Source organism: Silurus aristotelis (genome assembly GCF_946808225.1).
Source record: "Silurus aristotelis genome assembly, chromosome: 17".
NCBI classification, from domain to species: Eukaryota; Metazoa; Chordata; class Actinopteri; order Siluriformes; family Siluridae; genus Silurus; species Silurus aristotelis.
In genome coordinates, this window is record NC_139590.1 from 3,703,405 (window position 1) to 3,716,851 (window position 13,447).

At 39.5% G+C, this 13,447-nt stretch overlaps 1 protein-coding gene across 2 annotated transcripts in view; it reads left to right on the forward strand.

Annotated features, from left to right (window-relative positions):
- kcnh6a (potassium voltage-gated channel, subfamily H (eag-related), member 6a) overlaps positions 1–13,447 on the forward strand; it is a 47,894-nt gene that overhangs the window by 10,981 nt on the left and 23,466 nt on the right. For both annotated transcript variants that reach the window (XM_083566845.1, XM_083566844.1), the window contains exons 3-6: positions 918–1,067; positions 3,814–3,917; positions 4,058–4,298; positions 6,498–6,703. In XM_083566845.1, coding sequence (XP_083422971.1) covers positions 918–1,067; positions 3,814–3,917; positions 4,058–4,298; positions 6,498–6,703 — 701 coding nt within the window. The remainder of the gene's footprint in view (positions 1–917; positions 1,068–3,813; positions 3,918–4,057; positions 4,299–6,497; positions 6,704–13,447) is intronic.

Below are 13,447 nucleotides of genomic sequence, written 5' to 3' on the forward strand. Positions count from 1 at the left end.
AAGTATGAAAAGTGAAGTGATCTGTAAAAAAAAAGACATTATATGGACAAAAGTTTGTGGACATACGATACGATGTGTGCTTTTTTTTGACGTCCCATTCCACATTTATTCCCTTTTATCTGTTATAATAACCTCCACTCTTGAGGAAAAAAGTGTGAGATGCACTTAGTCAGGAATGGATGTAGGGGAGATGCAACTCCATGTTCTGAGGTGTTTTTATATCACATTGCTCGCAAAGTCAAAGAGACTCGTCCTACGAAAAGTCCCAGACTCTCTAGGGAAAGCTAGACGTTTGGCTCACAAGGCTGGCCTATGAGAAATACACTATTTGGGCAAAGGTTTGTGGACACCTGACCATAAGATTGGTATAGGCTTCTTTTTAAATATCCCATTCCACACTGAGTTCCCATTTACTGTTATAATAACCTCTGCTCTTCTGGGAAGAATAGTGTGAGACTCATCAGCCACAAGGGTGTTAGTAAAGACAGGTACTGATGTAGGGGAGGTGAGGAGGCCTGGGCTGCAACACCATGTTCTGAGGGTTTTTTTATTTTATATTTTACAACATTTTATCAAAACAATGACATTTTGTACTTAAAATCGCTTATGATTACACACAATGGCAAATATGGCCATGGACAAGTAAGTCATCATTTCTCGTGCTATAGCAGGTGTAATAATTCCATCTCCAGCTGTTTTTCACTTCTCGCTGGACTAGCATCTGATGGAGAACCTGGAACGTTTTTTTTATAATGCTGACATTGGAGACTCCTTCCATACATGTTAATTAAATGGAGCTGGAACTATGGTCTTAGTGATAGAAAGTCAATCAAATATTATATATCATATATATCTGATCTCTCTCTCTCTCTCTCTCTCTCTCTCTCTCTCTCTCTCTCTCTCTCTCTCTCTTTTAGGGACGTGTCGTCCATGTTTGATAGACGTGATTCCAGTGAAGAACGAGGAAGGTGTGGTCATCATGTTCATCCTGAACTTCGAGGAACTGCTGGAGCCTGCGGTAAAGATGGGCTTCAGGCAAAGAGTCACCCAGGGCTGGATACGCTCAGGTGTGTGTGTGTGTGTGTGTGTGTGTGTGTGTGTGTGTGTGTGTGTGTGTGTGTGTGTGTGTATTTATTATGTGTGTCTACTGCGTTTTTTTATTTCATTGAGAGAAGGTCATCTAACATCCTGGATATAAGTGCTTCTGTATTACAGTTAAAATACAGGGCTGTGTGTGTGTGTGTGTGTGTGTGTGTGTGTGTGTGTGTGTGTGTGTGTGTGTGTGTGTGTGTGTGTGTGTGTGTGTGTTTGCTACAAAGTGTCAAGTCAAGTCAAGTCAAGTTTATTTGTATAGCGCTTTTCACAACAGACATTGTCTCAAAGCAGCTTTACAGAAAACAACAGTGAAGGTGAATGGTGTGCGTTTGTCCCTGATGAGCAAGCCGTGGCGACAGTGGCAAGGAAAAACTCCCTTAGATGATATGAGGAAGAAACCTTGAGAGGAACCAGACTCAAAGGGGAACCCATCCTCATATGGGTGACATCAAGAGTTTGGTCATAAATCTTTCAACAATACAGAACAATTTGTGATCATCATAGATCCAGCATCAGCTTCTCCATGCCAGGGCCTTTAAACACTCGGCATCTACTTCTCCATGATCATCCATAGGTCCATAATCTTCACGAGGTGGGACGTGACTGGAGCTGGCCAAACCTCAGGATGCCTCGGGATGGGGAGAGAAAGAGAAGCAGTGGAGAGGAATTAGCGTAGCTGCTGTTCATGATATTAACAGCACAAGTTGATAATGTGCATGTAATCATATATTCTGGAGCACAAGGTTGTGATGTGATGTGTGTGATGTGTGTTATGTGTAGGCTTTGCTAAAAAGATATGTTTTTAATCTACACTTAAACTGGGAGAGTGTATCTGAACCCCGAACACTGTCAGGAAGACTATTCCAGAGTTTAGGAGCTAAATGTGAAAATGCTCTACCGCCTTTAGTGGACTTTGCTATTCTAGGAACTACTAGAAGCCCAGAGTTTTGAGATCTCAGGGAGCGTGACGGATTGTAGCGTGTTAAGAGACTGGATAGATACATGGGAGCCAAACCATTTAGTGCTTTATAAGTGAGTAGCAGTAGTTTGTAGTCTATTCGAAACTTAATAGGAAGCCAATGTAGGGACGATAAGATTGGGGTTATATGATCGTATTTTCTTGACCTAGTAAGAACTCTTCCTGCGGCATTCTGAACTAACTGAAGCTTGTTTATTAATGATGCAGGACATCCACCTAGTAATGCATTACAGTAGTCTATTCTAGAGGTCATAAACGCATGGACGAGCTTCTCTGCATCAGATATAGATAACATATTTCTTAGCTTAGAAATATTTCTAAGGTGAAAGAAGGCTGTTTTTGTAACTTGATTGATGTGATTTTTGATTTTTGAGTGTGTGTAAGTGTGTGTAAGTGTGTGTGTGTGTGTGAGTGTATGTGTGTGTGTAAAGTTTTTAGCCGAAACCGAAAACTAACGCATGGCTAGTGTCAGGTTTTATTTGACCTGAGAAAACATTTGATGAAGGTGGTGCTTTGCAGTGTGTGTGTGTGTGTGTGTGTGTGTGTGTGTGTGTGTGTGTGTGTGTGTGTGTTAAGGTTTATATCTCCATCTGCATCTGAATGAGTTTCTTAAAGTGGATTTGGGGTTGGAATGAGGAGGAAGGTCTATGAGTAAGCTTTGTTTCGTTTTCCTCTTCAGAAATTTTCACAGACGTCCTAAACATTCTGAAGAATTAATTATCGCTGGAATTCCCGCTGTCACCATAACGATAGAGAGTACACGGTATCGGCGTGGCTCTCAAAATGTAAATAATAGGGTCAGGACTGCAAGAATTTGCAAAATAGAACTCCAAATAGGGTTATATCTGTGCTTCCTATTTTCGTCTAGACAAAGTCTGGGCACCGTTCGCGATTGATAATTTGAATATATTTAAATGATTACATATTTAAATCTCTACATATTTAGATCTCTCTCTCTCTCTGATCCCAGGGGTTAAGAAAAGCCTCTTGTTTTGGCAAAAGTATTGGGACGCCTGTCTTTTCTAGCCTTATAATATCCTTAATTCATATCTGTATAATACATTGGATCCAATGCATTTCGAGAGAGTTTGAAGCTCAGACCTTACATCCCATTTCTTACATCTCACACTCAAGACTTTTTCACAGCATAAAACTCAGTGTACACTGTATGGTCAGAAGTATTGTAACACCAGATATTTCCGATATGTATCTACTTCCTCTCTAAACTTGTTTCACACAGTCGTACAGGAAGTCTTTGGATGTGCTAGTATTACATTTTCACTTGAACTTGGAGACCAAAACCTGTTCCAGCATGACGGTGCCCCTGTGAATGAAGATATGCTTTGCATGTGTTGGAGTGGAAGATCGTCAGCTATAGAGCTCTTACCTCAACCCTATTTACCATATGAATGTGAACGCTGACTGAACCCCACAAATCTCTACAAAATCTAGTGGAACATCTTCCCAGAAGAGTGGAGGATACTATAAGAGGAAATGTAGAATGGGATGCTCAAAAAGAAGCACAAGAGGTGTCCACAAACTTGTACTTATAAAGTATATATATAGTATTTATTATTTTTTTAAAAAGAAGAACCACAATAATGCCTTCCCTGCCAAAATGACAAAAGTCCCAGAGTCGGACGTGCGGAATAGAAGGTCCAAAAAGCACATCTTATGATCGGGTGTCCACAAACTTTTGCCCATGTTGTTCACCTTGAACTGTGTGATCTATTTTCCAGCTCAGAAACGTAAGCTGAGGCTGAGAATGCCGTCTTTACGAGTCACGCGGCAGCCTGCGTACCCCAAGGACCAGTTCGAAGGTGTCGTTGTGGACTATCTACAGGTACACACACACACACACACACACACACACACACACACCGTTCTGTTAAACTCCACATTACCCAGTTGAGGCTCCTTTCTTATGCTAAAACCGCACACGTTGTAGTAAAATCTCTCAGTCTGCGTCTCTTTTCTCTGCAGCCGCCTGATCAGGATGTGGCTTTGAAAGCGTTCCCTGCGCCATGTAAAGAGAACTCCCTGCAGTGTGAGACGCAGGCTCTGATCCATCAGGAGCACTCGTCCGTTCCTTCGTCCAGCTTGGAGCCAGGCGGCCCCCAGGCCCACCACACACACTCGCGCACGCACTCCCGAGAGAGTGTACACAGCCTGCGGCGCGCCTCATCGCTGCACGACATCGACGCCATCAGGGCCCAGTGCAGCGGTCAGTGGTGTTGTGTGTGTTTTGTGTGTTTGTGTGGGGTGCAGTTTTTCCTTTATTTTATTCACGGACGTGCCTGATCTGAACACAGAAATAAACCAGCATGTTCAGATCAGTGCAGTTCACACTAGACGTTGAAGGTCAGAATGTCCTGCTCATGGAATCGCGATGCCGCTAACGCAGGGATAATCATGATCATTCACTCATCTTCAGATTTATCCTGAGTCCCAGTTCGATGTAGAGTCTATGACGGAAACATGGGCTGTGCTGAAAGGAGATGTTGGTCCATCCACACACACATTTATAACCTACAGATAGTGTAGACTATATAGAGACTATCTGCTGGCATGTTTTTTGGGAGGTGGGAGGAACCATGAGAAGAGCTTTATATAGGCACAAGCTCAGGATCGAACCCCGAGGTCCCTGGAGCTACGAGGCAGCAGTAGTGTTTAAGTAATGATTCTTTTTTTTTTTTTTGTTTACTATTTTTTTAATATTTACAATAATAATATACACTACATAGACAAAAGTTTGTGGATACCTGACTATGAGATTCATATGTGGTTCTGAACATTGGATTAGAAATTAGTTGTCCCAATACTTTTGTTTACTTTTGTCCCAATACTTTTGTCCCAATACTTTTGTTTGTATAGTGTATTTCCTTTTTAATATAATAATAATAATTATTATAATTATAATAATAATAATAATAATAATAATAATAATCTTAATTTTTTATAGTGGCCTTACAAGTTGTGGAGATCACAGCTTGGAGTATATACAGTTATGAGTAATGAGGCCCTACACCATGTAGGGCCTTGTAGGTCCACATTAGAATTTTAAAATCAACCCAAAACCTGACAGGTGAGCGAGTGTAAGGAATCTAGAAAAGGAGAAATATCCTCAACAGACCTATTGAACAACCTGCAATTTCTTTGAAGTAGATTTAGAAACCCTAACATGCAAAGCATTACAGTAACCGAGGCGTGAAAAAACAAGAAATATTATAGTTTTCAATGAAGGTTCATATATATTTAAGGACAAAACAAAGAAGCACAAAATAGGACAAAACAACATAAGAAGCATGAAATCAGACTGTATTAATAGAAAAATAAGATTTTATGATTAGTAATGATGATTACGGCATTTGAATGCTCATAACTAATATATATAGTGTTATATACACCACCTGAAGGCATCAGCAGGTCAGTCCTGTAGCTCGCGTTTATGTCGACAACACTGGATTACATCGTTGACCTTCCAGACTCCTGCAGCTCTACAAAGCAATCTGGCATGAAAGGCGTTCATTACCGCTGATTAGGGGTTTCTTACCAGCTCAGAGGCCATTTGATCACCGCTGCATCACAGGAGCAAAAAGAACAACGGAAATCTTATAACCGCAGTGGAGGTTTTTTCTTTTCCAGCTGTGCAATGTTCTGGAAAAATATGTAAAATAGTCAGTAAAGGCTCAGGTGCATGTGGGCATTGTACTAGGCAATCACCTATTTTGAGTGAAGGTCCATAGTGCAGGTTAGTTTGATGTTACATTGCGAGGAATAGGAAGCAGGTTGCTGCTCCACAAGGAACAATAAGGAACAGCGAGGAGCAGTGAACTCTGACCACGTGGTGCAATCAGGACCTTTGTATGCCAATGATTACATCTGGACCTCATAATCAAGGCTACTGAAATTGTGTGTGTGTGTGTGTGTGTGTGTGTGTGTGTGTACCTGACTTCTGTATATCTAAGTAAGAGAAGGATCGTGGTTTTTCACATCACACATCTCAGTCCATTTACGTGTATGACTCATGTACATTTGCATTTGATATCGAAATATTTATCTGCACACCGTATGTTTCTGCTCGCCTGGGATTCGCTACGCCGAATGTTAGCGCTTGGGAGAATCGCACTGTTTCCAGAGAAACAAAAAGCAGCATGTCTGTTACATGTGGCAGAAGTGGGAGTGGGCGAAATGACAAAACTATTATATTAAAGTCTTCATGATTCATAATGTGCTTGGTGTTGTTTAAAGTCAGATATATAAAAGTGCAGACCTCAGCTGTATCTTAGGCAGGCTTGCGATGATATTGATATTATGGTATAGTCATGTCACCTCACCCAATCTGAAAATTGCAATATTTTAATTGAGCTACAGCTTCAGATATATAAAGAGTTATATTAAAAGCAACTTTACTTTCTCGCAGATTCTCTAAAGCCTAACAACGTGAATTCCACGTCGGATTCAGATCTTATGCGGCACCGGGCCATCGGTCGGATCCCACAGGTCACGCTGTCGTTTGCGGCGGAGCGGGTAAGAGCCCCGTCGCCCACCGAGATCGAGATCATCGCCTCCAGCAAGATCAAAGATCGCACGCAGAACGTCTCTGAGAAGGTCACACAGGTCACCCAGGTAACACACACACACACACACACACACACACACACACACACACACACACACACACACACCTTACACTGTGCCACTGCTGAGATGCTCTGACCCAGTCGTCTAGCCATCACCTTCACATTGTGGAGATGCTCTGACACGGTCAACTAGACATTGGTTCTTGTCAAAGTCACTTAGACCTTTGCCCATTTTTCCTGCTTCCAACATGTCAACTTTAAAAACTGACTGCTATTGGTGCCTATAATATCCCACCCCTCTATCTATCTATCTATTTATCTATCTATCTATCTATCTATCTATCTATCTATCTATCTATCTATCTATCTATCTATCTATCTATCTATCTATCTATCTATCTATCTATCTATCTATCTATCCATCCATCCATCCATCCATCCATCCATCCATCCATCCATCCATCCATCCATCCATCCATCCATCCATCCATCCATCCATCCATCCATCCATCCATCCATCCATCCATCCATCCATCTATCTATCTAATCACACCACTCCACTCCACTTCTTCTTGGCTTCAACTCAGATACTGTGGCAAAAACAGCGGGAGGGATTATAAATACACATGGCACAGCAGGGCTCAGGTGTTCCACCTCAGTCATTACATCTTCAGCTCATCCCCAGTCACCTTCATCCCCATGCAGATCTACGCCGAACCACACCTCCAGCTTATACACTTGTTTTTTGAAGAAAAAAAAATTCAAAGCATGCAGTTAAGCTGTGAGTAATGTCTTGAAGTATGTCAGGCGTTTAATCCTTTCTAAAGGATGTTTGTGTGTATGAGCGAGTTGATAAATATGCGATGGAGAGAATGTTGATGTGGCTGATATATAAGAGTTTATAAATAGATGATGGGCTGAAATGTTGATAGATGATGGGCTGAAATGCTGGATGGATGATGGGACATTCGGCTTTTTAATTTGGGTAATTAAATGATGTCACCCAAATGAGGATGGGTTCCCCTTTTGAGTCTGGTTCCTCTCAAGGTTTCTTCGTGATAACATCTAAGTTTTAATTTTTTTCTTGCTGCAGGCACCCCAGGCTGCTCATCAGGGATGAACACACACCATTCACTTTCATTCTTAAATTCTGTAAAGCTGCTTTAAGACAATGTCCATTGTAAAAAGCGCTATATATGAAGTAACTAGTGGATAAGTGAATGTTAAAGGAACTGATGTTTTAATGAATGAATGATGAGGTAATTGATCTTTTGCTGACTTGATGATGAGGTAATTATTGCTTTGGTGAATTGATGATGGGGTAATTGATGCTTTTGTAAATAGGTGACGGGGTAATTAGTGTTTTGGTAAGTTTATAGTAAGGTAATTGATGTTTTGCTGAATTCATATTGAGGTAATTGATGTTTTGGTGAGTCGTTAATCAGGTCATTTTTGGTGACTGGATGATTGGGTAATTCATGTTTTTGGTGACTGTATGATTGGGTCATTAATGTTTTGGTGAATGTATGATGGGGTAATTAATGTTTTGGTGAATGTATGATAGAGTAATTAATGTTTTGGTGAATGTATGATGGGGTAATTAATCCCCTGGTGGTCTAGTGGTTAAGATGCAGCGCTCCCACCGCTGCGACCCGGGTTCGATTCCCGGTCAGGGAACCACCCCCAGCCACTCTTAGTGCCGGTCCCAAGCCCGGATAAATTGGGGAGGGTTGCGTTAGGAAGGGCATCCAGCGTAAAACATGTGCCAAATCAAACGTGCGGAGGATCCGCTGTGGCGACCCCTAACGGGAGAAGCCGAAAAGAAAGTTATGATGGGGTAATTAATGTTTTGGTGAATGTATGATGGGGTAATTAATGTTTTGGTGAATGTATGATGGGGTAATTGATGCTTTGGTAAATGGGTGACGGTAATTAGTGTTTTGGTAAAATATATAGTGAGGTAATTGATGTTTTATTGGATGAACAAGTTAATTACTGTTTTTGTGAATGTATGAAGGGGTAATTGTTGTTCTGGTGAATGTATTAAAGGGTAATTGTTGTTCTGGTGAATGTATTAAGGGGTAATTGGTGTTTTGGTAAATGGGTGATGAAATAATTGATAATTTAATTAATGTATGTTGATGTAATCGATTTTTTGTTGAATGGCTGATTGAGTAACTAATGTTTAATAAATGGATGAAAATGTAATTGATATTTTGGTGAATTAATGATCTGGTTTATAATGTTTTGGTGAATGCATGATGAGGTAAATAATGTTTTGGTGAATGGATGATGGGGTAATTAATACTTTAGTGAATGGGTGACATCGAAATGAATATTTTGGTGAATGTATGATGAGGTAATTTATATTTTGGTGAATGAAATAAGGATGGATCATGGTGTAAATTATATACTGGTGAGTAAATTGTAGAGTAAATTGTAAATGAATAATAGGCTGAATTGTCAAGGTGCTAAATTGCTAAATGGATAATTTGGAAACGATGAGATTAGTAAATGACTGATTTTTACAACGGGGTAACTTGTGGAATTGTGGAAAATGGACAATGAAGATAGATGGATTTGCTGTACAATTAAAAGGTTAAATGGTTTCTAATTGGTGGATCAAAACGAACGACGGAGAAAATGGCAATTGGTGCATCGTATGAATGAATAATGAGGTCAAAATGGTGGCAAGCTTGGCCTCTGTGAAAACGAGTGATGGAAAGGTCGACAACAACATTATCCCCCAGAAACTCAAACGTCATCACTAAAAAGCAGCCAGTGCCCTATAAACAGTATTGCACAGAGATGCAGTCAGTATTGAACGTGTGTGTGTGTGTGTGTGTGTGTGTGTGTGTGTGTGTGTGTGTGTGTGTGTGTGTGTGTGTGTGTGTGTGTGTTTGTTTATGTTCACACTAATGACCTCAGACTCATCCTGCCCAGTCTGCCAGAGCTATCTGTGCATATTGGGTTTGGGTATATACTGGTCGATATTTTATAGCCGCTAAATTAAATTTGCTCGGGTCAGTCATGGTGTTGGGGAACGAGGCTGGCGTGAGATATCCGTGCTTTCAGTGCGTCAATATTAGTTTATGATTTGTAGTGTTTTATTCTTGGGCTAATGGCTGCAAAGAGAAAGAAGAACACGAGAAAGTAAAAAGACACAGAGCGCACTTGTAACTCTTGCGATTGAAGGCACACGGGAGTCAGTTTGTCATCCTGCCAGTGGAAAAATGTATCGATTCATCAAACTGCAGCTCATTCAGTGCTGCGTGTATGCGGATTCTAAATTCGGTGTGCATATGCTATACTATGCACATCGTGAGAAGTAATGGCCAGTCTGGTGCCCCCTCCCCCATTCAATACCAATATGTTTATAGAGAAATCACAGGGTAGAGTGATTCCTGCCCCAGTGGGTTTCTATTAGTGCATGCTATAGTTCTCATTCTTTATCTAGATAAAATAATAACTTTCTAGAGATTTTGGTATTGATCATGCTACCTGATGATTAGAAATGTAAATGGAATGTCCATACTGTTATAGGTTCAAAATTGTAGGTCCCTCAAAAAGTAATTTAAAATTCATATTATTGAACAATGCATTGAATGGTCTGATACAAATGGTTAGGCTCTGCCTCACCTGCCCCTAAAGATGAGCCACTGCTGATCATAGAACATCAAATCTTAGACTGATACCCTGACTGTATTCTCGATCCTAGAAATGAATCCAGTCATTTCCGTCCAAGCTCCTCCTGCTATTAATATATCATTTGCATATTTCATCTGTGGATATAAATTATGCAAAGCAGCAGGACCATTGTTTTTCCCCACACCTTTTTGTTTGCATTTGTTTGAGGCTTCGTTTTCCGTAGTGAGCCGTAAAACAATTAGACATGGATCTTTACATCTTTATTCTCCTCTTTATTTTCATTAATTTACAGTAACAAATGGATTAGAAATACCGAAGATGGATTCTTTTGGGTTCGCTCTTCTACTATAGAACCTACCAAAGAGTCAGCGTCGTGTACGCGTTGTCTGATTATTCTAGATTAGTCAGAGTGTCTAATTCGAGATGCAGCATTCAACATGGTGTCGGAAAGAGATTGAAGAGGTTCACAGAGCTTGAAAAATAGCAGTTGTGTTTCTGCATGCATAATGCAAAATCACGCATCAAGAATAAAGCTGGCGTGGGCATCAGGCCGTACCGCACTTATCTTATTGTATCTAATCAAATGTATCATATAATATATCTTATCATTATTATACTGTATTTTTTCTTCTTGTATCTTATATTTACATTTATGACGTTTGGCAGACGTCTTTATCCAAACAGTATCATCTTTTATTGTATCGCATCTCTTTTGTATTGCATCTCTTTAGTCTTGTATCTAATTCTATTGTATTGTTTCATATTGTATCGCATCTCTTTTGTCTCGTATCTCTTTAGTCTCGTATCTTATTGTATCATATCATCTCATATTGTATCGCATCTCATTTATCTCGAGTCTCTCTTTTTGCATCGTATATCCAAATGTTGTATCGCGTCTCTTTTGTCTCGTATCTCTTTAGTCCCCTATCTTATTGTATTGTATCGCATCTCTTTTTTCTCGTATCTCTTGAGTAACGTAATATTTTGTTTCGTATCATCTCATACTGTATTGCACTTCATTTGTCTTGTATCTCTTTAGTCTCATATCTTATTGTATCATATCGTCTTGGCATCTAATTTCATATCTAGTTTCAGTCTGTACTATATTGTGTCCTATTGTAACATATCATGGATATCATCTTGTATCACGTCTCTTTCGTATGGGATCTAATTGTATCGTTTCATATCGTACTATATTGTATTCTATTGTATCGTACCACATGATATCGCCATGTATCGTATCTCCTTTGAACCATACTGTATCGTCTTGTATCTCTTTTGTAGGGTATCTAACTCTAATGTTTCAAACTGTATCTGATCTTGTAGTATATTATCATATAATCTTATACTATATCGTATCATATCACAATGTATCGCATCTCTTTCGCATCGTATCTTATTGAATCAGGTCATACTTTATTGTATCTCTTTATCATATATACGTAGTTGTATGGTATTGCATCATATAATATAGTTTTTTTATTTATTTATCGTATCTCCTTGTATCGCATCTCTTTTATGGTATCTAATTCTATCGTTTCATATGTACTACAACGTATCCAATTGTATCATGTGATATCGTCAGGTATCGTATCTCTTTTGTACCGTATCGTATCGTTTTGTGTTAAATCTCTTTCACATGGTATCTGACTGTATCATTTCATATCATAGTGTATCATATTATCCTATACTGTATTGTATCTCGTTCGTATCATATCATATTGCGCCATATCGCAGTGTATCACATTATAACTTGTATCGCGTTGTACTGTAACGTGTCATATTGTATCGCATTTTTCCCTGTATTTCTTGAGTATCGTATCTTATTGAATCAGATCATAATGTATTGTATCGTTCTGTATTGTATCTCTTTTATATGATATATTATTGTATCATATTACATAGTATAGTATTTAATTGAGGTCCCCTGGTGGTCTAGTGGTTAGGATGCGGCGCTCTCACCGCTGCGGCCCGGGTTCGATGCCCGGTCAGGGAACCAACCCCAGCCACTCTTAGTGCCGGTCCCAAGCCCGGATAAATGGGAGGGTTGTGTTAGGAAGGGCATCCAGCGTAAAAAACATGTGCTAAATCAAACATGCGGATGATCCGCTGTGGCGCCCCCTAATGGGGAAAGCCGAAAGAAAGTTTTGCTTCGTATTTTATTGAATCGTAACCTATTGTACCTTATCACGTGATATACAGAGATATAACAAGATACAATACAAGATGATGTGATATGGTATGAAAGAGATGCGAAACATATCATAACTCTTTGTATTGTATCTCTTTTATATGGTATCGAAACGTATCGCTTTATATCGTTCTGTTTCGTATCGCACCTTATTGTATTGCAATTGTTATTGTAGCATTTTACCTTTTGTATTGGATCTCTTTCATATTGTATCATATCACGTCTTATATTATAGTATTCAGCTGTTTGGTCTGTCTTGCATGTCGTAGTGTATCACATCGTATTATATCATATTGTATAGTAACATATCATAACTTTGATCATCTAAAATAGAACCGGATGTAGCTTCCTTTGTGATTCTAGTGTGTGTGTGTGTGTGTGTGTGTGTGTGTGTGTGTGTGTGTGTGTGTGTGTGTGTGTGTGTGTGTGTGTAAGAGATACACTGAAGCACAGCTGCTGATGTGCATAACTCCTCGTTTGATAATTGAACTTCGATTTGGTGTGGTGTGAAAAAATTCAGCATTGATCCGTGCTGTGATTGAACCGTCTGTATTGCGTGTGTCCATGTGTAGCTCGGTTATCTGCCAAACTCCGCCAGCTTTTCAGCGCAGGTTGGTGATGTGTATTTCAAGGTTATATCAAATCCAACAAATTAGATAATAAACGACATCATTTATGCATATCGCAATGTGAACTATATTTCTCTCTGAATTTTTGGGCCTAAATGTCCTTCTTTTTTCAACATTTTTTTTATTTATTTTTGTTTATCGTCTTATTCAGCAGTTTATTACACATTAAAAAATTTTCCAGTGTCCCATTTAAATATATATATATATATACTGTATATAGGCTACTATAGAATATAAACTGACTCCATGAATGTATTATTGCTGAGATGTGTTTGCTTCTGTGTGTGTGTGTGTGTGTGTGTGTGTGTGTGTGTGTGTGTGT